The sequence below is a fragment of the Falco biarmicus genome, chromosome 16, assembly GCF_023638135.1.
Source record: "Falco biarmicus isolate bFalBia1 chromosome 16, bFalBia1.pri, whole genome shotgun sequence".
NCBI classification, from domain to species: Eukaryota; Metazoa; Chordata; class Aves; order Falconiformes; family Falconidae; genus Falco; species Falco biarmicus.
Window position 1 is genome coordinate 8,725,476 of NC_079303.1, and position 27,731 is coordinate 8,753,206.

At 44.8% G+C, this 27,731-nt stretch overlaps 1 protein-coding gene across 1 annotated transcript; it reads left to right on the plus strand.

Annotated features, from left to right (window-relative positions):
• The first annotated feature begins 9,223 nt into the window (after nucleotides 1–9,223).
• Nucleotides 9,224–27,690, plus strand: LOC130159592 (heat shock factor protein 5-like). The gene is made up of 5 exons (XM_056361336.1): nucleotides 9,224–9,385; nucleotides 9,484–9,677; nucleotides 12,515–12,889; nucleotides 21,220–21,737; nucleotides 26,796–27,690. Exons 1-4 carry the CDS (start codon nucleotides 9,372–9,374, stop codon nucleotides 21,243–21,245), a joined length of 609 nt encoding a protein of 202 aa, XP_056217311.1. The 5' UTR covers nucleotides 9,224–9,371; the 3' UTR covers nucleotides 21,246–21,737; nucleotides 26,796–27,690.
• The last annotated feature ends 41 nt before the right edge of the window (nucleotides 27,691–27,731 follow it).

The window sequence follows — 27,731 nt, forward strand, 5'->3', positions numbered from 1 at the left end:
CCTGGCAGGGGCGGCTGCATGGGCGACATCGGCCCTGGAAGGTGGGAGATCAGCAGGGCGAAGGTGGAAATAGTATCTCGACAAGGACAGAGGAGTAGGATTAATAGCAAGAGTGGGAAATGAGGATAGCCACCCTCCTTCAGTTTACAACATCAGGAGAGCTCCCAAGGTCTGGTAGGGGCAGCAATGCAGCAACTGGGGAAGCGAGGAGGGGCTGCGTAGCAAGGGAAGAGCCAGCGCACCTGCTGGGAAGGGTACGGAGAGAGGGGCACATGCAGCTAGCAATTACTCAACTTCTCCTTCACAGCTAGAAGGGTCCTGGTGGCCTCTCTGTGGCCCTCATTAGCAGGGAGGGATTTGGGAAGCACGCAGCTAGCAAAAGAAAGGACAGTCCGCAGGAGCAAACCGTTCCCGTTCTGCTGAGCTCAGCAGCCACAGGGAAATCTTAGCTGCTTCCAAAGCTTTCAGTGAGCAGGAGCGTGCTGCGGCTGGACTAAGGCTTCCAAACAGAAATGACCTTACGTGTTTAAAACCTGTGTCTCAGCCTGAACTTTCTTGGCCTCAATATACAGCTGACGGGTCTTTTTGTAACTTTGCTGACTGGGATATCATCAGTTAGGCACAACATCTGCTGTCGCTTAAGAAGAGAAGCTGTTCCAAGTGTCCTGAGGGGAGCAGACCATAAGAAATGGCTGCACCGTGTCTAACCCTGTGTCCTGTCGCCAGTCGTGGCCACCAGCAGGTGCCTGGGGATGCAAAGCCTCCAGTGACACCTCCTGGTATGCACTCTTCCAAGAATGTGCAGCTTATGGACCTCTCCAGAGGGATTCAGGAAAATCTTTGCATTTAATAGCTCAACAGGATTTCCTGTCCAGGCTTTTACACAGTGTCCTCTTGAGATCGTGTAAATGCTATCATTCATAGCATCCTACAGCAAGGCTTTCCACCAGTTTAACTACATATTGTATAAAGATTCACCCTGTTTTGTTCAGTGTGAACTTGCCTCCTGCGAGCTTCATTGGCTGAACCCTAATTGTCCCACAGGGAAAGAAAATAAACAATAAACTTCTCTGGCTATTTATGCTTTTATATGCCTCTGTCACATATTGGAGCTTTTCTGGGCTGAAGAGTCCTGGTCTGCACAGTCTTCCTTCACATGGAAGATACTCCATACCCGTGATCTTTGCTGTTCTTCTATGAGCTTTTTCCCACTCTGTCTTTATGAGATGAGGCAAATAAAGCAACACATTTAATAACTGGGTGCAAAATACATCTAAACAGTTACTCAGTTTTCTTAGCAGCTTCTTCAGTCCTTGACAGTTGCTGCATCCTGAATAACTTCATACTATTTGTAAAGACTGATACCTCATCTGTCGTTGATACCTACTCCTAAGTTGCTCGTGAAGGCGAAAAACAGCCTTCTGACCACTTATTGAACGTTTACCCTTCTCTTCTGTTCCCTGTCTTTTACCCAGTTATTTAACCATGCAGCTGCCTTCCTCCTTATAATGTCTGAATTTCCGTAAGAGCCTTTGGTGAAGGACCTTGCCAAAAGCCTTCTGGAAAACCAGCAGTCAAGCCCGTATCAATATGCTTGTCAACTCCTAGAACCTGCAGGTTGGCGAGACAGGACTGCTCATCACAAAAGCCACACGACTCTGGCTCAGTATCTTATATAATGGTCCAAATCTGCATTAGATACAAATTAAACTTCTAATACAAAACCAAAAAGTCCCAGACATTTGATGTGCGAAAGGAAGAAGACAGAAACAGTGCAGTCAGTAATACTATTGGAGAAGAGTGCTTCAGCAGAGATGGTGTAAAATTATGGAGGATTAAGAAATATTTCAGAGGGAAATAGAAGTAGCAGTGATGAAATTTAACTTGAAGTAAATAAACACACATTAGCCTGAAATAATCCCATACTTCAATTACTGAGCACAATTACTGTGCTCTGAGTAGGCAGAACCTCTTCATAGGAGCAAACATAAATAGCAATATCAATTTCTGCCCCCCCTCCACCAGAAGTTAACAATACAGATAATGTATTTTTTAAATGAGCAGCGGAAAATCAAACATATGACATCTTTATATTCTTCAATGCTACTGTTGTATTTGAAATTATTTGCTAAAACAAAGATTTTAAGACAAAGGGACTAGCTGAAATGGTAGCAGGCAGCAGGAAAAACAAGCTTTTACTGTAATATTTAGCAGTGTGAATGGAGAGAAAGAAAAGGAAAGAAGCGGTGTGTTTTACAATTATTGGGAAATATATTTAACATGTGTAAGTAAACTGTGGGATTCACTGCTGCAGGAGGCAAAATGTCTGTGATGACCTTGAATGATTAAATGATACATCCCAAAATATTGTGAAGGAAATCATATGGGCAAGGCCACAAACAGGAGTCAGAAAAAGATATTCCACATTAATCTGTAATATTAGAGAACTGACTAACAACAATAGGAATTATTAGTCTTTGAAGAACTTTTCACTGGATGGATCGGGACATGGTGGGGGGGTGATTTTCCTTTTGAAGATTGCAAAGTAATAAATATGAAATGTAAAAAAGTTTCTAGTTTCCAAATGCTAACTTAATCCCCCCTAAATTATAGAAGCAGCTAAGCCAAGCAATGTGTGATCAGCCAGCTAGCTGTCTGCAATATTTATGGGTGTCATGGGAATAACAGTAAATGTCAGAACTGAATGTATGCTGTCATGGCCACTAATGCAAAGTCACAGCAACTTAATTCTTCCGGTCTTCTTTTTAGTGATACAAGGCTTAAAATGGTTTTAAATGCATTTAGAGAGTTCTTTGTTAAAAACCATATAAATGTCCAAATGCTGGCATGTTTAAAAGATTTTGGAATAACGTATTATGCTAAACTGTTTGAGAATGGCTATGCATCGTTGTAAGTATCAGTCTGGCTTATTCATCTCCCAGACACTGTGAATTTGGACAATGAAGCCAAATCCAGAATTCTCATTTTGTTGTACCTGCCCTGACTTCAGTGGAGGACCTTCCTGAGCATGATCACAGGATTAACTGAATATAGGAACTTAAGAACACATTCTGCGTGATGGTGAATGCCTTTAACTTGGATTGATTTCAGAGGAAATTAACTTTAGGAAGAGCTAAGAATCCTCTAGGGATGACCTCTTTAAAAAAAACAACCACCAAACCAACCACGACCCCCTACTCCCCCAAATACAAAATCAGACAAAATTCCTGACAATACGAGTATAGAAGTCCTGATTCGGTCATTCTACAACCTTGGCGAAGAGTGGGCTACCAACTCTTCCTTGAAGATGATCATACTCTGATCTCATAGCCATTGATACATGAGAGTTTCAAAGATGTGTAAAGAGAGCAATGAATTTCACTGCAACAATGATGTAGCCAGGAGATAGCTTTTAAGGACCAGATTATATGAGCATGTAACAAAGCCACTGACTTCCCTATTGTCATATTTTGTTTGCCATTTTACATGTAGTCATATTACAATAACGATAATTTTTCATTTCTGTGATTGATTTGTGAGGAACAAAACTTTGGGTTTATCTTGCCTGAGGTAGTTCAGATATTTACCCACCTGGATCTGAAATATCTATGCTCTTACGATCCAGCCACTTGTCCTACATCTTGGGAACACTTCAAAATTTTGCCAAAGTATGTCAAAAAAGAAGATCTGTGTGAATGGATAATTACAAGAGACAGTCATGTAAGGCTTGTCCTACCCTTAAAACTTTTTGTATCAGAAGATGCTTATCTAGCCAAACTGCTTTGCAACTCAGGCTGACCAGAACACACCCGTTGCTGCTGTAGCTCAGCTGACAGATAGTACTTTATTAAGATGCATTAGCTGGGTGGATTAGGACCACCGACTAAATTCCTGCGCTCTGCACCCAAAAATCATGATAGTAGTGCATGAATTTTTGGGAGCATGAATTTATAGAGCACTCATCTTGATAAACATCAAAGTCATAAACCTCTTTCCTCCACAGACAATGGAGTAGAGCCCTATGCTGGGAGCCCTCACCAGCATCTTCTGTTCTGGTTCTCAAATGCTGACTTAGGGGGGCTGCCTGTCCTTGGAGCGAGTGTGCCCTGGGCTTGGGGGGTGTCACCTCGGTACCCTTCCTGCCCGCCCCCCCGCAGACTGCTCACCCACCAGACCCCAATTCACAGCACAGAAGGGTGCTGTCTGCATCCTGCTGACCCCACACCAGGGAACAGCAGGGAGTGAAATGAAACCGGTTTTATAGAGGGTGCAATTAAAGGAAGCAAGGGGCAGAAGTTCATCATCCCCCTTTAACAGGTGCTGAGTTTAGGTAAGCTGCTCTGATGACAGGACTGCTGTGCAGTTGGATAGCCACAGACTTCTGAACTTTGTGGAAGATAGGTCTTTGGTTTACATTTTGGTCACAAAGGATTTTTCTTCCCACTGAAAAAACACCTCAGTTACTTGTAATATTATTTAAATGCAGTCATTTTAGTACTGGCGAACACTGCAACAGACTGACAGCATGATAGTCTTAACAGGTCTATCCTGTAGAAATCTTTCTGATGTCTCAGAACACATTTTACAGTATTTCTTAGTGTAAAAATATCATCTTAAACCTCAGCTTTTAAAAAGGGGGGTTTTTTTGAAAGAAAAAAATTAAAAGAAAAAAAAAATCCTGCCACAAAAATAGAGAATTCTAACATGTTTTATGGCAACGGTTTTAAATTAAACTGTTTCAGAATTAAAAATCCATTAATAGTGGAACAAAACCTCCCAGCATAAAGACATCTATCTAGGGATTCAATTACTGAAACTGCTTGCAATCAACTTACTTCAGTGGAATATCCTTTTTTCAAGCTTACAAGAAAAAAAAAAATTGAAATAAATCAGAGAAGTCAACACCAAAGTTTCTCTACGTCACAAAGCAATAAGGCAATTTAATGTGGTATTAACACATGAAACAGAAGTTAACTATGCTTTTCAAAGATCACTTAAAACAGAACTGAGAAAAATGGGCTGATGATATGTTCTTAGGCTCCCGTTCTAAAATTGTCATGTTCCATAATTTCAGATGAGTCAGCTGAGTAGGAAAGTTGGTTGTCTTGTACTATGCTCGTGCTTCCAGACCTAATCCCATCCATAATTAAAAATAGAGATTATCTGTCAAAATTTGTCAAATCTGAAAACAGTTTTGAGTTTCGCCTTATCTGACTTATTAGCAAAGCATCTAGGTCCTTCTTTCCTTCCTAATTAAGATGACATGGATAGAAATATTCAATGTTTACTTATGTTGATTCAGAACAAATTAAAATGTAGTAGTAGGAGACTCTGCCTTAGCTGTGTTACAAGAGGTCTGGAGCTCAAAGATTTGTACTGCTATACATCAATAAGAAAATAATATCCATCCTTCTGCACTAGCTAATTATTTCTTTAACTAGAAAAAAAAATGTAAGAAAAATCACTTTTCTTCCAAAATGTTAATTCTCTAGGGAATGTTTTTCAACTGTTCTTTGTTACCTTCCTAACAAAACTGAAACTAATTACAGCAACACTTCTTACCACTCACAGATCTAACAAGCATATAATCATGGTAAGAACAGTTATTTTCCAGCTTTATAGTATATATGTACATTCCTCTTATGCATTTAGAGGTGGACTTTTTCAGCCCAGGAAGGGTGACTGTACGTAGCGTGTCTGGCCTTCTTCAAATTACAGGCTTGATAACGTAAACTGGTCACTTCCTCAACTAACTGGTAGCTGAACAAAAGCACACATTGATTTAAATTTTCCAGGTGATGAAAATTCCTCCACTTAACCTGGTAAGACCTTCCAGGGATTAAGTGCTGCCTTTACTAACAGTAGTATGTCCTTGGATGGTAGTCAGGGTCAGCACACCGCATGGAAATGCAGCTGTCCTTGCCCTGACATACAGTAGACAAGCTAACAATACCATTTTTGTTCAGCTCTGCAGAATCAGTTTGCAAAATGTGTAATTTACATCGTTCAGTTGGTAGGGGTTTTTACTATATATATATATATGTATAAGCAAGGGAAACACAGAAAACTAGGAGGTTATTACAAAAGGTTGGAATGGAGATTAAGCACTGGCAGGAGAAGAGGATTATGAATTTCTGGCAAAGGCCCACCTTCTCGTGTGTAAAATAGGGACATCTCTGGTGTCCCGCAGCAGGGAAGGAGGAAGAAAGCTAGCTGCAGAGAAAGGCACAGCTGTGAGAGAGGCAGACACCAGGGAGTAACTGCCATGGTACATGGCAAATAGGGGCGTGCGGGCTAACAGCAATTTGAGTTCACATGGGTGAAAAAGAAGGAAAGCACTGAGTCCATAACACAAATTAGTAATAAGCTATTTCTTCTTGCAGCTCCCATCACCTTTGGCTAATAACAATCTTTGACAGCAAAGTAACGATTAAAGTCCTCAGGACCAAATTTAACCCACTGACCATGAAGTGGCAAATGAATCCGCTCTTGTGGCTGAAGTCAAGAATGGCCAGTGGTACCAAAGGGACCGCTGTTTCTGTGTGTTAGTTCTAGGGAATCATGCTCTGCATTTCAGTTATGGACTACGTATTGCTGGCTCTGCCCTGAGTTACGGATGATACACTAAAAACCTCACCTGTCCCACCATCAGGTAGTCATGGTCTTCTGGCACTCTCGCTGCACAGGGGGAGAGAAACCCAGATTCATTTCACTGAAGTAATGCAAAAGACAACCTCAGGAATGCCGAGAAGAATTTTTTGTGAAGTGGACATTTTTCTGGATTTTTCAGATTTGCATTCAGTATGCTTTACTTAAGTTTTAGCTGTTTACACTGAGCAATGTAATTCTTAATAAATTATTACCGAGGGGAAAAAAAATGCAAAGCCTCTTGGGAAGACGACAGCATGAGGTTACTAGAATCGCAGGCCGTTAATTCCTTGGGTAAAGCAACATCCTTCTGTGGTGCTGGATTTAGCTTTGATGACAACATTGACAAAATTTCTGCTTCTGGTTTAATTTGAAGTGTGAAACTCTGTTAGCCACCCCGCCCAAACACCATTTTCCTCACTTCAGCTATGCGGAAGAGCAGAGGGATATTACTTTCAGTTTAAAAATAGGAACGGTTTCCCATCAGTTTATTCAATTTTGCCCCCTTTCTGGAACTTACTGCGCTTTTACTTGCCTTGGTGGTTAGGGGCTGTGCTGTAAACCAAAGCAATAAGGACGACTTTAGTTAAAGAAGAGGTTTGGGTTTGTACCTTCTTGCTAAGAAATTTTACGACAACTCCAAGATAATGTATTTGAGGTCACGAAACACACAGGTGCTCAGTCTTCTCGCTACTGTCTTGCTTTGAGGGCAGCCAAGAGAGAGGAATGTCATTTTCTTCCGCCACTGCTGGTGACCTGTGGGCAAGATGCAAGCAGAGAGAGAGATCACCGCACTCTTCCTTCCCCGGCTCCCTGCTCTTCTTTGCCTGTTGGTTCGTAGCAGATTCCTGTTCTGCAGCGGTAAGGATGGTTCTGCTGGTTCCTGCAGTCTGCCTGCAGTCACAGCTGGCAGCACAAGGCTGAGGAGAGGGCAGATCTGCACCAGTGCAGCTCAGGCACCGCCTCAGAGCTGTGCCAGCGCACAGTGCAAGCACTCGCAGTGACAAAGGTGCCGCTTAAGAGTTCTGGCCTTTGTGAATATAGCTAATCTTGTTCTTTTTCTTTTTTCCTCTCTCTTTTCTTCACACACACGCACACCCCCACACCCTCCCTTAGCCAAGTAACATTGTGGTACCCAAAACATCCTGTGGCAATTAGTTCCCCGGTTTCCCTGTGATTAAGTACCTGATTTGATTTCTCCTATTTGAAAACCTCCAGTAGTCGTGCTTGCCTCCTTTACACTAACTACAACTTTACTCCCTATGTTTTTATACAATAACCGCCCCTCTGAAGATTCCTTCTTCAGTATTTCCTTCCGCTGAAGCTAGCTCTTACCCTCGCTGCTGATTTTCTCTGCCCCATTTTAACCCCACCTGATCTGTTCTGGCGTGGGGATCAGAGCTGCACAGGTCTGGGGGGGTTTAGGGCAAACGTGACACAATTCCCGATTTGTTCCGCGTTCCTCTGCGCTCCTCATAAATTTGCTTTTCCTTTTGTGAACTGCCAGTGGTTTTTAAGCCGACACTTTGCAACACCTGCTCTGCCGGCAGCATTCCTCCCGGCGGGGTAAGCACCAGCCCGGTGCACCCCCGGCACATGGAGCAGCTCCCCAGCCCCCCGCTGCCCGCGTCCCCCTCTGTCCCCCCCGTCCCCTCCGTCCCCGCCACCCGCGCCCCCGTCCGTCCCCTCCGTCCCCGCCGCCCGCACCCCGCGACAGCGCAGCGGCCCGGGCAGGTCCGGCTGCTCAGCAGAACCCGCCCCCGCCCCGCCCCTCCCTGGGATGCGAGGTGTCACGTGGCCCTGCGGCCCCGCCCCCTTTCCCGCGCGCGGTCCCGGTGCGGCGGGCAGCCATGGCGGGGCGCGGGGCTGCGGAACGCGTGCTCCCCGCTCTGCCCCGCCTGCAGCCGCTTTCCACGGCCCGGCGCCCGCCCGCGCCGTGGTTCGAGGACCTCCAGGCTGCCGCCGGGACGGCTCCGGGCTGGCGGCGGGGCCGCCCCGAGCGGCAACTTTCGGCCCCGGGCCTCAGCCGCCCGGTCGCTCACGGAAGCTAGGGGAGATGCTGGTGGCAGCGGAGCTGAGGGGCCGGCGGGGTGAGGGGACCGGCGGGGCGGAGGGGGTGGCCGAGGGGACCGGCGGGGCGGAGGGGGATGGCTGAGGGACGTGGCCCGGCTGAGGGGACTTGGGGAGCTGAATGGACGGCGGGAGCTGAGGGGGATGGCGGGGCTGAGGGGGGCGGCGGGGCTGAGGGCACCGGCGAGCTGAGGGGCGGCCGGGCTGCGGCCGTGCCGTGCCGAGGGACCGGGGCGCTGCGCGGACCAGCGCCGCGGCGGGGCTGAGGGCCGGGGGCCGCGCGCGGCGGGCGGCGCCTCGCAGGCGGGGCACGTGCCGTTCGGCGCGTGGCGGGGGAAGCGGAGGAGCGGGGCGGCGGTTGAGCGCGGCGTTGGCGCCACCTACCGACACGGACGCGTCGCAGCAGCCCGGCCCCGTCAGTGCCGACACCTTCCCCGCCAGGCTGCGGCGGCTGGTCAACAGCCCGCGCTGCCGCTCCGTTCGCTGGGGCGCCTCCGGCCGGGGGCTGGTCATCAACCGGCCGCGCTGTGAGTGCGAGCTGCTGGGCGCCGGGCCGGCCGTCGCCGCGCAGCCGGGTGGCCGTGGGGCAGCGGCAGCCGCCGGTTTCTTCAAGACCACGAACTTCAGCAGCTTCATGCGACAGCTCAGTCTCTATGGCTTCCGCAAGGTGGGGGTGTTGCCGGGGAGCGGTGTGCTGGGGCCGGGCCCAGAGGGTGGACAAGGCAACGGTGGCAACGGCACCGGGCCCCTGCATCGCTTCCGCAGCCCCCACTTTTGCCGCGACCGCCACGACCTCCTCGTCCACCTGAAGCGCCTGACGAAAGGCAACAAGGCGAAGATGGCAGCGGGCCTGGATGTGACCAGCCGCCCACCCAACCGCTTCCAGCGCTTGCTTGGCACGCCACTGGCCGGGCAACCGCTGCTTCCGCCCTCGACGCTCAGCAATGCCAACAGGCCTGGTGAGTCGGAGTGGGCCGTGTGGGGCCTTGGTGGGTTTTTGAGAAGCGCTGGGTGGCATGGGATTTGGAAATCAGCACTCCCCTGAGGGAGAAGGGTTACCTGTCCTTGCCGGTGGCATCTCAGTTCACCTGGTGTAGGGAAGCTGTCGTTGTTTATGCAGGTAGATCTGCTGCCAGTAAGCATGAGTAGCATGGTTCACATGTATTTCAGGCTGCCTGTAGACTATAGCACAGTCTCCATTGCGTACTACACTAAGAACACCCTTGCCCGATCTCTGTGGAGCTGGCACAGCTCTACCAGATGAACGTTACCGCTTCTTGCCCGTCGGTAAGGATGCCCATCAGTAGGGGTGCTTAATAAGCTGTCATTAATTGTGTGCGAAACAGTGAGTCATGTGAAGTGATAATTAGAGCATCGTGTTAGTTTTGTGCAAAGGAGGCAAGACCTGGTAGTAAGATTTTTGTCGGTTGTCTCCTGAAAAAGAATTCACAAGCTATGCAGTTTTTAAAACGGATTGCATGAGTAGGTGAGAGCTAATTAGAAAATAATACTGCTGAAAAGCCCTAGAACGTGTTTTCTTTTTTCTAATGCTCTTTGAGAGGATCTGAGTTTTCCCAAGACAAGTCTGAGCCCTCAGGATTATTCCACACGTTTTGTATCGGCCGGAAAGCTTTGTAGCTGGCGCTGTGTAAGGCAGATGTGAATATCTTGCTTTGCAGTGCTCTTGGGCTGCTCTAACTGTGGGCTGCTGCCAGAAGAGCACTCCTGCTTCCCATTCCTTTGGTGGCGTGTTAACTGTCATCTTCCTTGCAGCTGATACAGCAACATGTTGGTTCAGCGCAACGATCGGAAAAGACTTCAACAGCCTTTTTGTGGCTGGCTCCTGGACCCGGGTGATGCACCCCGTGGGTGCAGAGCTGTAAGGCGCGGTGTAGGAGGAGCGGCAGGACTGTGCGACCAGGAGAAGGGGAGAAGCAGTTGACGGTACTGCTCTCTGCAGCACCGGCTGGCATTTAGAGCAGAGTAGGGTATCACCATGCTCGTGGTTACTGTGTCAGGGTAGGGACTGTCATCTAATTCAAGTGGTGTTTTCCGTGATGTGTGTGGAACTGCACGTGCAATACCAAGAAAACAAAATGAAGCATCGGAGAAGGGATGGAACTTATTTCAGTAGGGAGGCTAGGAAGCATTTAAATTAATGATTTGATGTGAACGTTGTTAACGCTAAGATGAGTCATTGCAGACTTCAATGACATGTGGTTTGATGTAATGCAGACCATTGGTAAAGGAAATTATTAGAAAGAGATGACCTGTTCATTTTTTGTCCTCTGTTTTGATGGCTGCAGTTTCAGAGTTTTTGCTCTAGGAGTCTCATTTTCTAGAAAGACTGAACAAGGAAAACACTGGGGTTTCTATGCAGTCAAGTTCTGACAGGCTGACAATGCACTGTTGCGCTCTGTACTGACTATTTAGGGACACGTCTTTGCTGTAAATGTGAGGTAATTTGATAGATAAGAGATACTTGTGTTTGCAAAGCATCAGTCTGTTCCCAATGTCTTGCAGCATGTAACGCTGTGTTAAACATTCAGGAACAATTCCTGGACAGCAATGGGAGGTGGGTAACTTGGCATCCTGTGGTGTCTTGTGTATGTGTTAGAACTAGATGATCTTCATGTCCCTATCCAAAGGTAAAATATAAACAAAAGGATTTTCATACCCCTGTTCCTTCTCTGTTTATAAATGGTGAAAGTACTGAACAGGAAATAAACGGTCCTATACGTTAAGTCTTAGCAAATCTTCAGGGTCAGCTGGTATTTATTTAGTGATTCTTAATGGTTAAATGTGAACTTGCAGAATAATGACTGTATGTTACTGATTTCTTGAATTAGCTTCCGTCAGAGGAGTGCCAGAGGTAAATGTGAGGCTATTTTTAAAAAAAACACCTTTTGAGTGAGAATTGGAAACTACAGGTCTGAGAAAGCCTGGCTTCTAGATCAACCCTATTGATGTGAACTATCCTGAAACTTGTAATTCTCATGGCTAAATGCAATCCTGCAGGGGAGTCACAAATGCAGTAGTTCTTAGAGAAATCAATGAGCGCAGGCGTTCGGGGTGTTACTGTCAGTGTTTCAAGAAAGCCACCGAAACAGAAATTGGGCTGTCATGGTATAAAAGCAAATACCATTTCATGAAACAGTAACTGTCTGAGAGAGGAAACTGTAAAATAATAGAGAAGAATAAAAGGACTATCTAGGAAATAACAAAATGGCAAAGTCTGGGATATTTTAGTCTGCACTGAACTAGTTGAGCTGACTGAGGAAAAACTGGCTTTGAATTTTTTTTCTTGACCAAATAAATGACTTGTCATAAAGTACTTGCAAAGTCCTTTGGAGGATTTTGACATTGCCCTTCCCTTAGCTGTTTGTGAGCTGTCAGTAGTGGAGTTTGGTCAAATCTTGCTTTATGATGTCCCTTTTTTAAAATGTATTGTCTGATTTAACACACAGTACTTTCAAAATTGCTTTTGTTTGGTTTAGTAAGTTACTACACTTTCCGATGTATGGCACATTTCTAAATATGGGTAACTCGTTACTGCCAGTTTAAGGAGGTTGAATGCTACGCAGACACCTGTGTTGGCGCTTCACTCGTGTGCCGCACAGCAGTTACTGCATGCTCGGGTCTAAGAGTACAGTCTCCTTTCTGGGTTAAGTATGCTGGAGCAAAGGCAGTCTTCCCAAATCATGTTGTAGAGCCTTGGCTCCTCATATTGCCTTTCTTTGCCTGTGAAAACTCCTTTCCTTAACACTTGTTTCGCTTTATTTTGTACCCACTGCAGGACTGCTGACTGTAGGACAGTTTCATCAACTTTACGGTCAAGGTGTTTTCCCTCCTTACTCCTACACGGCAACCTCGTGCCGAGCCCCCAGCACTTCACCAGCACAAAGATTAGGTCCGACTCCAGTCCCTTCCACTTGGATCCAGCAGGGACCGCTTGGGTTGCTGCCAGGGCAAGGGGCTTCCCCAGCTTTTCCAGATAAAGGGGCTGCCTTTCCGGTACTCCAGACGCTTCCAACGGGAGCCACGTACACACTCCAGCCTGTGGCTTCTCTTCTGCCACTTCAGCAAGGGACTCAAAGCGTTGCCGCATCCATTGCAAATTGTAGCAGCTCTGCATCTTCAGTGCCGTACTCACAAACCTGCTGTCCAACAGGTATGGAAAAAAATTTCTGCATTTGCTTTTCAAAAATAGATTTTAAAGTGAGACTTTCAAATATTTTTCTATAATACTCTGCCATGTGTATATCTCAAGTGAGAATTAGAAAGTGTCAAGTCTAAAAGGAAGATGGACCTTTAAAGCAAAAGGAGTTTCTGTTTGCTATTCGTGTCCTTCCTCCAGATTTTGCGTGTCCCCTGGTGATTTTCTGGATAGCCTTTCTGTTGAGGTGAAAGGGCGAGGAGAAAGACATTTGTCCAAAACTAGTCGGTGTGAGGCTAACTTTCATTTTTGTTTTTTCAATTAAGCAAAACTTGGACAATGATATTAAAGCACTGAGACCTTGTTAAGAAGTAGTATCCTAGGCCTTGGTCTCATGTTTTTCCAGGTTAAGGTTTTAAACCTTAAAGATCAGTCAAACGTATTGTGTAGAACAGGGGTCCTCAAACTTTCTAAACAGGGGGCCGGCGCGCGGATTAGGTGGCCGGAAGTCATCTGCGGCTGCTTGGTTTCCCCCTCCCACCCCCGGTGGGGGTGGGGGTGGTGTGGGGGTTCTGTAAATACGGGGGGGCGGATTGAGGACCCTGGGGGGCCATATCTGGCCCACGGGTCGTAGTTTGAGGACTCCTGGTGTAGAATATTTCATTCTGCTCGTACTGTTTTTGTATCTAAATTTTTTTTTCTTGCTTAGCTTCTTTATGTTGTATTTTTTTATGCACTGAAGACTAGAAAGTACAAAAGTCTTGGCTCCTTTCTTTTTTCAAAATTATTTCTGCCACAATTGTCAGTCTCACTTAATCACTTGATTACAAAATAAATCAGTCTCGCTTCAGTGTTTTTATTCTTCAGAAGAGGAGTTGAAGCAAATTACTGTTCTTTTCCTTGCCCTTACCTTGAATTGGAAAAATCACATGATAGGTTATTTTCTGGGGAGTGGTGGTCTATTTGTTGTTGTTTTGTGGTGTGTTTGTTTAATTTCCCTAAAACTTCTGAAATTCAGAACAGTGACCCTTTCCTTGAACAAACTAAAGCTCAGTTATTATTCTTTCCTTCTGCCTGCTCCTCCTTTGGCAGCCGCACCTTCACAAAGACAGCTATCTGTCCCTGTTTAGAAATCCTACACAGTGAAATCATTACATCTTTTGTGCATCTCTTCTGAGACCTCTGCTGAGAACATTTCAGGCAATAATCGCTAGTTTCCATAACGTCATTTTTGTCAAGGAAGGGTTCTGAGGAGCTGGGCATTTCTTGTAGACACACTTAAATGTTTAAGAGACAGGCAACTTCTGCCACGTGCTCCTTGCCTTGTGCCCCTTATGCAGAGATTACTGTGGTGGCCAAAGTGTGGAGCCTGCCTTACCAGCTGCTAACTATTAAGTCTTCTCCCAGGAGCAGGTGTCCTGAGAATCACAGAATGGTTTGGGTTGGAAGGGACCTTAAAGATCAGCAAGTTCCCACCCCCCTGCCGTGGGCAGGGACACCTTCTATTAGTCCAGGTTGCTCCAAGCCTCATCCAGAATACTTGCTTCATTAGGGTGGGAGGTGGGAGGTGGTCCCCGCTTTGCGTTTCTATGGTTACAGAGCATAGGCTGAAACTCATCATGATGAATTGTAGTTGTCTCTGTCTCAGCTAAGGCCCCAGCCCTCTTCCGTAGTCAAGGGAAGGAAAGGGGCGTCTCGGGTGCGATTCACGTTGCTCGGTTTAGAGTTTGTCTTGGGGTAAGATTCCTGGTGTCCTGGAAGTGCCTGTTTTGAAGTACTGCCTGTAGGGGAGCTGAGGGAGACCAGCGTAGATTTAGACATGAATATGGAGATCTCTCTCGCTGGGTGACGCTCGTTGCTTTAAGTTTAAAGGATAACTTGGCTATGTTGCTCAGGTAGAATCTTCTGGGGTGGGAGGTGGGTGTGAGAATGCGGTGAAAACATACCAAATTTTGCAAGGTGTAATCAAAACTAAAATGCAGAAACTTAGGGAATCTGAGGCGTTTGAAACCTCCAGTGAATTAATTAGCGTTTCTGAGAGTGTAAGTGACATTTCACTGGAGTATGATAAATCTTTTAATTTTCACTGTCACTCTAGGACTGTCTCAGCGGTTTTACTTCTGTGCCTGTGTATCTCTTAATCTCTCCACTATCCTTTCTTCTGTATATTATAACATACAGAATGCTGAAAGCGTGTTTCTTCAAATGTCCACATGAAAGTCTGGTTTCCTTCATCATGAGAGCACAGCAGCAAGATTAGTTTGTTTGGAAAGTGATAGTTAACCTTAAGATACGTATTTAGTAAGTGAGAGAACTAAAGAATGTATGTTCAATCTTATGCTTGACTCTCTTCATTTCACTTTTGAAGTCCCATTAAATGAAATCAAAGTAGAACTTTGTCAAAGTATTTTTTTTTGTGTGTATTCAAACTTGTTTGTTAACTTCTGTGACAAAAAGATTTCCCTGGTTTTTCATTATGATTCTTACTGAAAAGTCAGTAACATAAAATACGCTCATCTAAGTCTTTTTTTTCCCCACTAGCCTTAGACCATAATTATTGTAAGGATTTAGTTCTGTTTACTTTCGGCTATCTGCAAAACCTTTGACAGTAGTAGAATCGGGTGAAAGAAATGCGTTGAAGCTTTATTATCCGAGAGTGTCTAATAATGAAAAATCAGTCATGGAGACCATGTGAGACATGTTAGTTATTGGTGCCACCTGACAGTGCAAGTCCAATCGCGCCTTTGGCATACATCTGTGCCTGTAGGGTTCATTTACATATGAAAACCTTTCTGGTGAGTGGTAGTTCAGGAGTAGTCATGATATTCTTCGGAATGACACACTCTGGGTTAAGATAATTCATTTTCTTTGTAAGTCTTAAAATTCACATGGTCACAAGTGTGTATGTGTGTATGAACACCTAGGCTCAGCTATGTGAATGCACTTTGTGGTGTATTGTGACAAGAAACTCAAGCAGCCAAGTCAAAAAGGTGATATTAAGACAGAAAAGACTGATGATGAAGTTTCTGCATGTATGTGTGTGTTTTATCAATTTTACAATATATATTTTTAATATATCTATACATATCTTAAAATAAGTATTTTTAAGATTAAGAAATTGGTCTTAAAATGACTTGGGAGGTAACAATAAATTTCTGGAATTTCGCTTACTGTGTGATTATTGAAATGTTTAATCGAAGTAAGCAATAGAACTGCACACCAGACACAAGTTCCGGCAGTCTGATAGCTGTGTTTGAATTCTTGCAGCCACACCACAGAGCTGTTCAGCAGCAGCCCACACAGATCCTCTGGCTGGCTGTGCTGGTCCTACTGCTTCAGCGTGCACCCACGACAGCTTTCTCCAGGTGAGCGCAGCCTACTGAAAGGAGGTGAAAGCGAAGGAGACTGTATGAATGAGCTGCAGGTTTATACACTTGTGAAATTAAGGATATAAATTTGAAAATTGATCTGCTTGATAAAGTGAAAGTGATGTGGTTTACAAATACCTATTTCAAAGAACCACTGAATGTTAAACGGGTAGTTTTGTAATTCAGGTTAGGTTTCAGGGTAGCAGCATAGTGGGCGTCCTCATCAGCGGAGTGTTTTTTTGCTTGACTTCACCAGAATCACTTTTAGTTAATGAGCCTGCATTTGTATTGGAAGAATGCTCTTGCCTGGACAAAAAGAGATTCTTTAATATTATGAAAATACTGAGAAGCAGCTCCACTTCTTTGTCCCGGACAGCTTCCTGCAGTCCTGAGTTTCATTTGTTGAACGAGAAAAACTAAGGTGACTTTGTGGAATGGGCCCCGCCTCAGAGATCTCTTATTAAAGATAACTCCAGTACTTCCTGTAAATGCGTTATGTAATTCTAGTGGAAACTGCACCTTATTTGGAGGGCCTGGCTTATCAGATATCAGAAGATCTTTAGTAAGAATGCAAGGGCTTCCTTTTCTATTACAGCGTAACGCATATACTTTTTTCCCCCCTCACAGAGGACAAGCGAAGCAAGTTATGCTTATGTGTGTTGAAAAAGGGTTGACCTACCCAAGCTTGATCATCCGGTTTCCTATCTTGCAAATATCAACCTTTGTCTTTTATTCATGAGTTTTTTTAAAAAATAAGCTTATCCAAGATGGGCAGGTTATGGCCTGGATAACACGTTAGTGTAAGGCTATAAATAGCCAACAGCCAGTCATGCCGTCGATATTGTAGTATTTATTTTTCGCGCAGTGCATCTTTGTCCTCTCACTTTGATCGTGAGCTGCTTTTTTCATCCAGGACGCGAGGATCCGTCTGAGCGATGGGAAGTCACAATTAAATAGCTTATCTCGGAAGGCCGAGATCAATGGGATAGTAAATCATTCCAAAGGAGGTGTCAGAGGTGGTGTTGTGGCTAGATTGAAGGGTAATATACGGTGTCCAAAGGGTCTAGTAAAACTCAGTTGTTTGGAGAAGCAAGTCCGTGGGCAGTGTGTGGAGTCAGAAGAGCTTTAGGCCACTTGCTAGTGGTTGCTTTGTTTCCTGGAAACCCCCAGCAAAAAGCTGCCGAGCATCTGGGCAGAGACTGTGGGAAGGCGATCCTCTGCGTGAGAAGGCCAAAGGCGAGCAGTGCCCTGTATCAGTTCCACCAGGTCAGTAACCGGCTGTCTCTGAGCAGGGTAACACAGCTATCGTACCGCGTGGATCAACGGGACTTCTAGAGATTTCTGAGTCTTAGCATAGCCTAGGTCATTTCTCCTGGAACGTGGTGACAGGCTGTGCAGGTGGTACAGAAGACAGCAGTTTGCCTGTGGTTCTTGCTGAGCTGTGGGGAATAATCAGTTTGCCTTTTGTGTGTTCTGGGGCATATACTTCCCCAAACTTCTGCTGGGGGATGTGGCAAGCTGCAGTATTGAGCATCCTGCCCGGCTGGCGTATTGATCATCCATCAGTAACCACTTGCACAAATCCTCAAAAGCGGTAAAATTCATCAGCCCTGGCTGACTAAGCATTTTTATTGTTCCTCACAAAAAATAGAACTATTGCATGGTATATTTCCTATCGTTCCACTCAATACCTTCCACCAGTTGCAGGAATTCAGTGCGATGCTGTTGAAGCGTGGTTTGCGGGGCGTTTTAGGCTGTTTGGTCCCGCTGTGCGCTGCTAGATAGGAGTGGCAAAGCCTATACGAAACTGCCGGGCCAGTCCCGAAGACAGCGAACCGTATCGGCGCACTAGCAGTCAGCAAGCTGGTTACCAGCCCCGTTTCTGTTGGATCCAGACGGTGCTTTGTGGTCTCAGAAGGAAAAGCTGGCACTCTCGGACAAGGAAGCTTAAACCTTGTGCTGTTCTTACTGGGTCTTGCAGAGAGCATCACTTTTTAAGTTTAGGAGAGATTAAGACAGGTGGAGTTTCTGGGTCTTGGAGGCCAGCTGCTGGGCTTGTACAGTACGCACCTGAGCTGCTGAAAGTGTTAGGTGACCCTGCCTGGAACACGGGCAGACCAGGCTGGTAACTAACTGGTTGGTTGGCTGCAGTTTGCTCTCCAGGAAAAGCTGCAGAGAATTACTGCGTGGAATGGCAAGGGGGCAGAGGTGGTTATACCCAGACATGGTGGCTGATGATGGTGTATCTCACCAGGTTTCTGAAATCGGGGTTTCAGAGGTTTGTATTACACTCTCATCACGGTTGGTTACAAAACAGGGAGCTCGGGTACAACTTCTTACCCGTTTTCCATTAGGGTTCTCTTAAGTGGGGTTTGGATTAGTGTGATGAATCGGTATCCTTGGGTAGGAATGAGTCTTTTGAGAGACCTCCTGCTATCTTCTGCAGCAGCAGTGCTGGCAGCTCACAACCATTAGCTCAATACTTCCCCACTGCTTTATCATAGATGTGAACTGAGGCTACATGTTGGATTTCAGCGATTATTTTTTTTTTCCTGCCCTCACCTCATTTTTATTTTTTTTTTTTTAATAGCAGCCCTGCTGTTTGATTATTGCTATTACCATGGTTATTAAGCTGTCAGTATTTCCTTGTGGAACTGAAGCAAGAGGTAACAGGAAATGGAAGAAATAAACGTGCAAGAAAAAAGAAGAAAAACTTTCTATTTGTAGTAAGGAATGATAATCAGCCATGTTATTTCAAAAAGAAATCAAGTCTGAATTCCGATTGCCCAAGCACTCAAGCCAGATTTGTGTAGTGCTAGCAGTCCCTGAAAAGGTGTGGTTGTGCTTTAATTCCTGCTCACGCTATGCTAATCTTATAAGTGAAATGCCCATCTTCTCTTTCACCACTTTTGCTAAGTCAGACCATTTTTCCTCTTGAGCTTGCATGACCAGCAAGCTATTAGTCTTTCAAGCCCTGACTTCTCAATCTTTTATTGGTTTTCCTTGTTTCATTGCTGCCCCCCCCCCCCATCCTCGTCTGTCATATCTTTTCCAGGTGAACTAAAAGGATTTAAATTGTACCTTTGTGTGGCTCCTTTCTCCTGTTGGAAATACATACGAGATCCTGTAGTGCATCCAAGAGGACAATATGTGCTATAACAGCTTCAAGCTGAGGTCCCCTAAGAAGAGGCAGAAAAAGATTCAGTATGGGTGGGTTGGTTGGTCGGTTTTTGGCAGGGATGATCTTATTCCTGGACGGTTTGGTAACCCAGATCTTAATTAAAATCCTGACTACTTACGACAGTAAACAAGCAATGCAACAGAAATGAAACACCTTGTTAACATTTTTAAAAAATAGAACTGAAAAAAAAATCAAATGAGAGGCATAATGTTTGAACCTATCTCATAAAAACATAAAGGTGGCTTAGCCTTTAATGAAAAGATTTTGCTTAACTTAACCTAAATTTCTCAAATTCCAGGTTTTATTTTCCCCTCTGTTTCCCCCCACCCTCCACAGTTTGTGGCTATCTACAAACTGGCACATCTACACAAATCCACACTAGGACTTGACTTCACACACCCAGAAGACGGGATCTCATCTCTTTGTGGTATCTCCTTCAGGGAGAGACCAAGTCCTTCACTGGCATTTGATCTGATACGGCTTTCCTAGTAGGTGATCCTGCAGCTTCCTGTTTCTAATTTACTCGTCTCTGGAAGTAGCTTTTCATTAACCATGACCTCAGCTAGAAGGTCTAAGGATAGTCAGGCACTAAGGACTAATCCTTCATGCTGGATCTCTTCCAAAAGAAGGCTGTATTTTAAATAGACCTGAGTTTCTGTTCAACATCGTTGTATGACTTGTATTTGTCAGAAGAAATGACCCTTCTAGTGTCCTTTGAGTCACCTCCAGAAGAAGTAGCAGTACAGACACTGGCTGTTAAAATGTCATCTATTATTTCACTTGGGTAGGACTTGATGCTTTGGAAAAACTCTGTCATTGTCTTCGTTCTGTTTTAAAGGTTATTCGATATATATGAATTCTACTAAAAAAATCATCACTGGATTGCTGATTGTGTCCTGTCGTCCTGTGATGTCATTACAGTGAAAAATTTTAGTAGTGTTCAGACCTGATCTGTGATGGCAAAGGCAGTCTCTGTAGGTTCTACAAGAAGGGTTTCTGACCTGAAATTCTGTCGGGTTTTTACGCAGATTGATGCAGACTTCGAGTTGTGCCTCTGTGGGACCCTGTCATGACAGGAGAGTCCAGATGTGAGGCTGTGACAGGCAGGGCAGTTTTACAGTATTTGCTGTCATCGGTATTTGAACTCCCACTCCTCCTGGGACTGGGGCATCCCTGGGGGGCACCCCTTGTGTAGATGTGCCTATGGACAGTCGCTTGAGGAGGAAAATGATATTATTGGTTAAGAAGCGGTGAGTTCCTCAAGTTGTGTTGTCCATATGCACATTTACAGCATATGGACCTTTTTCTTTTGCTTAAAAATGTTGTGGTTTATACTGGGTTTATACACAACAGGAATGCTTGAGTTTTAGAAGGAACTGAAGGCGGGTGGATTTTCTCTCTCATTTTCTATTACATATGTGGCACGTGAAGAGGGTGGTTCTAGTGTACCCCCACAGGTCCTACTAAGACCAGAAGTCTCTGATTTGAATGCTTGGGTATATTTAACACCTGCGGTGCAAAGGGTGTGCAGACAATGCATCTGCAGGCATACACCAGCTCCTCTCCAGGATAGACCATGAATAGAAGAAAGGAAGTGTGCCAAGAGTAAGGTGGTTAATGAAAACCAAGACAAAGCAGTAGCTTTTTTTTTTTTTTTCTTCTGGTTAAACTTGCTATTTTAACTGAGAATAACAGACAATCTTTCAAGCTTTTGGATAAATGGATAAACAGAATCAATACACATCCTGTCATGGTAATTTTTTATACAAAAGTTCACTGTATTTTGTTTTTTCCAGAATCCTCCAATGCAGTCATCTTATGAAGCTGAACTGATGCCATCTGACTGGCTATGTAATATATCTGAAGAAAACAAGAAGGCAGAAGTCGGTCTTGAAGCCATGTTTCAGGTTGCCGATGAGGTGCATTCATCATGCAAAGCTGAAAAGTGGAAGTGGCACCTGTAGAGAGCCAGAGTTCAATCCTGGAGCTTAATGGAAATCAGGCACTGCCTGTTAATAGTTACACACCTTTTTCAACTGAGGAAAGCCAGCTGGAACGTCTCACTCCTGTAACTTCAGACACGTCATTTCTGGTGGCAGCAGATGGAGCACTGAATTTGTCTCCATTACAGCCTTCTGACATTCTTTGTGCTGCCGATCCCACTCTGTCTATAGAAACTGCTGCTGCTGCTAAAATACTACAAGAACTTCTGACCACACAGGAAGCAGATGAAGAACGGAGCAAAGAACCACATCACCGCCCAGCTGAGTTCTCCCTCATGATTTTTCAGGAAGAATTGTTCAGTCCAGAGCAGGTAAGGGGTAAAGGGAGGTAAACCAACATCTTTCTTGAGCTAACTATATTTGATAGTAATACTAGGGTCTGGACCGATAGCTTTTTCAATATTCTTGCCTGCTCAAGAACCGAAGGCTTCTTTAATTAAGCTGTTAATGGATAGTGAAGGGTTTGCTTGGTAAAGCAAGATATAAAAAGAAGACGGAATGAAAAAGTATCCCATGTTAATGAGCATGACATGTGTCAGCCTGTTGGCCAAGTTAGGGTGTTCATTTGCATGGGAAACATGTGTAGTGCAGGTGTATTCGTGGTGATGAAGTGGATGCTTTTTTAGGTTGTAACATACCGTCTTTTAATCTCCAACAAAGAAGAGTATTTTGAGAATTGCCACTGGAGGCAGATTTTTGCTTAAATTTAGATAAACGGTTAGATTGTTTCTGATAAATAGTTATTAAGTTCTGTTTTCAGTGGAAAGTATAGTCTTTTGACATTTGAATGGTATAAAGCATCTTCATTGGTTTAGACTTTGTGGTGTACAACAAGTTGTAATTGTACTTCAGTCTACCTGGAGCTGGTCTTCCCTGTATGTAAAATTGTAAGTCTCATGAGGGGTGAGGGGCATTCTAGATGTCACTCTGTTAAGGCAGCAAATGCATGCTCTGCGCTTTTTTTGGTTTGTTTTGAAAACAAAGTAAACTCAGGAGATTGACTGCATCTGTTTCTCCTGCATGAGACCTACCTTGCATGTAGGCACTCAAAATCTCATTTTTGTGTATGCATTGAAGCTACTGTTTTATTGTTCTGTCGGTAGCTCAACGCCTTCACTGAAGTTTCTAGATCGGAAATCATCAGCTGGTGCAAACCTCCCATTGTTGCTTTCAGCCAGCGTTATAAAGATTAGTCATCTTCCTCTTGGGTATCTTTCTAGAAAGGGCTGTGTATTCTGATCAAGCCTCTGCATAGCTCAAGCCTAGACTAGACTGTTCTGCTCCGTACTGTGTAGGGAAGAGCACATCCCTGTGCTAGTGCATAGAGTCGGCAGCACTCCTTAATTGGTGCCCACTCAATATATTAAGCGTTGACCGCACTTTAAATGTTGTCAGTTTCGAGAATTTTTGAACTGCGTTTTTAGAATGATAGGTTGTCCCTTGTTGAAGGCCTTTGGAGTCCATGACCTGAAATTCCTTGTCAAGAACTGGGGGAATTAAGCGCATGAACCACGTAGTTGTTTGGGAGGGAGGTTTTGTATATTTGTGAGAATCCTGATGTTGGTCCTGGACCGTAACTGGTTAAATAACTGGCCTCATTTTTTGAGCAATTGAAAAGCAATTCAGGGACTGTTCAGCGTTTTGTTTGACAGATTCCCTCTTTCTGTTAGAACTACTCTTTAACTAGTCTCCTCCTCCCAAACTCAGGAGAGGGAAGGTTAACTTAACACCCTGCTTGTCCAGAGCCTGCGGTCATGGCAGGTGCCGAACTCTCCAGAGGAGGCTTCTGTGCCTGTACTCCTCACATCAGGCTCCAGCACAGTTTTCTTCCTCATCCCTGAGTCTGGAAGCACTCAGGCTTTCAGCGGCTGTTGGTACCATGTGTTTTAGAGCAAGCTTGTGACAGAATAGTGGGCGTGCACAGAAGACCGCTCTGTTCCTCTCTATACGAGCAGAGGGGGAGCAGATTCCTCCACTGTTCGTACAAGAGCATCAGAACAGCTCTGCTGGGTCAGATCAAAGGTTTGTCTTGCCCAGCGTCAAGTCTCAAAACAACAGCTGTAATCTGATGTGTAGGGAAGAGCAAGAACAAGGCCCGCAAACAGAACAGGGCATTCCTGCTTATACTTTCCAGCTACTTTCAGCCCGAGGACTTGCGATGATGCTGTGTACTTCATCTTGGGTTTCTGCTCTGTGGACTGAAGTCAGCCCTTGAAACTGTCGGTTTTAGCATACGGGACCTTTTGAGCAAGCTGGTACTTTGCTCACGGGCTATTCCTGCACGAAGAGCTTCCTTTTGTGCGTGGCTGTTAGTAGTTTCATGTGATGCTTCCCCATTTCCGTCTCAGAAGGGACATTCAGCTGTCATCCCTGGCTGCTTACTGCATGTCACTTGTGACTTTCCGCATCGCTTATCACAGCCGCCTCAGTAGTCGCCTTTCCTGACTGTACAGCCCTGCTGTAGCTTCCTCTGCGTGGCAGCTGCTCTGCACCTCTGGTTAGCATTGGAATTGTTCTCAACTTGTTCTAGTACATCCTCTTCTGAAATGAAGAGAACATTTTTACAGTGACACAAAGATGTTTGCTGTTTTGTTTTCTGTTTCGTTCAGGTATTTCCCAGCATTTAATTACTCTTGTGACCAGCACTGAGCCTTGAACTCTCTTCCTCATAGAAGTAACAGTTTAGTAGAAACCTGCTTTATTCTGCTTTCCCGATTTCCTAAAAGACAGCAAATTAAAGAGCAGTTCTTTACATGAAAAGAGTTAGTACATTCAACAGTTCAGATCCAGTGTTGCCCTCTCAGCCTCAGTGAATTTCTGTCCTAGACTTTTACAGGCTTTGGCCTTTAATGGGCATATTTTATTCCACTCCTACTCCTAAGAAATGTTTTATTTGCTTCTTAAAGTGGAAATAGAACATGTCTGTAATGCTTGATCAAGAGGAATTTGCCTCTATTTCATTCAGTCTCCTTGGCCGCATACCTATGTGAAGGCTGAAACGCTTGCTTTCTTTGGGGAAGGTGAATCCAGCAAACCCCGTTCATGCGAGTTGCTAGTTTTAGTACCTCAGCTTCCCATCATGGTTCCAGCTGGGTATAGGTATAGTCCAGTCAGTGTCTCGTAAGTCGTGTAAGTAGTGAGTGAGATGAAGCAGTTTTGGCGTTTTTCAGTAACTGAGGTGAAAAGGCAAAACTTTCACGTCTGTCAGCTTTGGTAGCTTTGATTCTCCGCCAAACAATGTTTCGGACTCTGAAGCTGCAGAAGTATCAGACCTGAGTGGAGGGCCTGTCCACAGGTGCGGTGAATCCATGGTCAGAAACATGTTCGCTTAAAAGACCAAACAATAAAAAAAAGGGATAGCTTGGGAACCAGACTTGTGTGGGCTAGGCTGATGCTGTTTGGATGAAAATGGTATTATTACCTATTACATTAGATTACTGAAGAGTTGGTGTGTAAGATTCTATGAACACAGTGATAAAAAGGAATCTGAAAGGGGTGCTGTGCAGTGTGACTGCTCTTCAGTTTCCACACACGCAGCTGTAAGGGTTAAAATTGGACACAGCATTGGAAGTACAGGTTCACCAGTGAGGGGGAATGAAATTTCCCCAGTTTGCTGGCCACGCTCGTCCTGGTGTAGCCCAAGGTGTCATTAGCCTTACTGGGCACTGCAGCACCCCCAGGTCCTTTGCAGAACTGCTAGTTAGAGTGTCTAGACTTCTTTCACCACGTCGGCTAGTAACAGTTTCTTGATAATGGTTATCCCAATATGCATGTTACTTGTTTTTTCTTTATCAAACACTGCAATTTGGTTTTTACATCCCCCGCCTGGTATTGCTCTTCATTATTCTCTTCTTTCTGCAAATCTCATTATTTAAAATTGTTTCTAGAGCAGTTGTTCGGTGGAATATCCAGTTTAGAACGCTTACGTGAGAAATCTTCCCTTCTCTCACTGCTTGATTAAGGCTGCTCACTAATTTTCCTGGAAATTTATTATTATGTAAATGTCACCAGGAATAAAGAGGTCATCATCACTCGTGATACTTGGATTCTAGCTGGTGTAGGTAGTGACCTACAGCCTGCCTGCCGCCTTTGTTTTTGTGCCTGGGAAGGAGTTGTGGTTCAGACATCAGACAAAAGGCACTGCTAGCCACGTGTTTTTCACGTGGCCTTGTTAATAGTACTGAAGCAGTACATCCAGACAGCGCATTTCAAAGATGGAAAAAAGTCAAGTGGGTATCCAGCAAGTGCAGGAGGTGTGTTGGAGGGAACTAGTTCTCCCTGGAGTACTCCATTACTGTATTTGCACAGGTCTTTTTGAATGATATTATACAACTTTGTCAAGGAATGTACGTGTGTTTCTATTGATATGTATACACATAGCAGGTTATATACTCAGCACTGAGTAATGACAGACTCAAGGTGGCGAGTGTGATTTTTGGAAAGACTGTCTTATTACCAAGTGTGACCTCTTGTGTTCTGTAAACTCACACATAATGGTTTTCAAAAGCTTTTTTCCTCTTAACAGAAGGAAACATTGCAGACTCTGAGCAGTCATTCATCTTTAGGTCATTGATGGATAAGATATTTGCAGAGGAGATGAATATTCTAGAACAGGTGATATTGAGAAAATTTTTCTGTCTAAAGCTAAATTCCAGGTGCTTAACTTTGGGCCTGTACTGCCTCAGTGAAATAGAAACAGAACTTGGTTGTTTGGCCCTTTTCTCTTTTTTTTTTTTTTTTTTTTTTTTTTTTTTAAGCTACAGATTTTTGCCACATGATCATGGAAATGTACCAGTCTGCCCAATGGCTGCCTGCAAAACACATGCAGAGCAGCAGCAGAGGGCTCTAAAAAGCAAGCAACACATTATAACTTAAGGTCTTAATGACTGGATGGGGTGGGGTGAGATTCCCAACCAGAAACGTGTGGTTTCCATGTGGTTCTGCATCACACAGCTCTGCGAAGTTGTTTGAGCTGGATCTGTCGTCATTATTACACGTGCTGGTAACGAGGAGCGCGCCTGTATTTCTTCTAGCTTATTTCTTCTAGCTAGTTTAATAACTGAGGGCAAAGCTCAGACTGTGGGGACATGTACCCTAACTTTGTGTATTCTAGTTTTCTGATCTCATATTTTGCTTAATATGATATTTTGCAAGAGGTTGTTTCAATTTAGCAACCTTAATTCTGAGTTAAAAACGCTTACTATGTCAACTGTCTAGGCAGTGTTCAACACCTGTTGGATGCCCTTTTGGAGTGGAGAAGAATAGCTTTTATTTTGTTTTATTGGTTTTATATTAGTTTTATTACAAGATAACATTGAGTGATCTTTGGGTTTATTTCTTTTGTTGTTGTGTTGTGTGTTTTTTTTAAGGAGAATACTAGTGTTAAAAGTGAATCCAGGACAGCGGAGACAGAAGAGAGACAATTCACTTCAGGAGCTGAGCCTGTGAATGAATCTGTAGGACAGACAGATTCATCTGTAAAATCTTTCTCCAGGAAAAGACGCGGTTCAGACACAGGCAACTCTCTCGGTAAGAAAGATTCTACATTTTCTCAGAGATTACGGCGACAGCTACTCTGAAACTAACTATTACAGAAAGGGGAGAGTAGAAGAATTTAGTTGTTGTCTGCCGTGTAAGTACCTCATTGTTCCTTCAGTTAAAATATTAAACTTGTACAACCTCTAGCGAGAACGGCTCCCACCAGGGCAGCGTGCCCCCTGGGCTTTGCCGGGGATGTGCAAGAAGAGTTCATTGCATGTGACAAACTGACAGAGGGCAGGAGGCGATGAAGAGGTCCACCAGGCAGCTCGCTTTCCAAATGCAGACGTTCATCTCCCCCCCGAGCTCTGCCCATGGCCAACCCCACGGATCCCACACAATTCAGCCACCCGCCCCATCTCCCTGAGGGGAGCAGGTTTGCAGGCGCTTGCCTGACCTGCAGCTGCTCCATCTGCCTCTCCAAGGCCGCCACTTTCATCTCCCAGCTCTTCCTCAGCTGCTCCTCTTGCCGCAGCACCTCTGACTTCTCAGACAGCTCGTTCATCAGCTTGCCGCACCACTCCTGTAACCTGGCCACCTCAGCGTTTTGCCTGCACCAACAGAAGCAGCGTTATTCCAGCCCGCAGGCCAGTCAAGCATCCCTGGCGTTACCCAGGGGGAACACATCCTCCTGGTGGGCCTGGTAACAGGGCTTGAAACATCTCAACGGTTGTGTTGGCCTGTTTCTCGGACACGCCTGGTCCTTCAGGGATGGGGTGGAAGGAGCTGACACATCAATTTCAAAAGCTCCGTTTCCATCCATACTA

Excerpts from the sequence above, each read along its gene's own strand:
- LOC130159592 (XM_056361336.1), top strand. Across the intron at positions 9,678-12,514 it reads CAGCAATGCCAACAGGCCTG|GACTGCTGACTGTAGGACAG; the intron begins GTGAGTCGGAGT and ends TACCCACTGCAG. Across the intron at positions 12,890-21,219 it reads ACAAACCTGCTGTCCAACAG|AATCCTCCAATGCAGTCATC; the intron begins GTATGGAAAAAA and ends TGTTTTTTCCAG.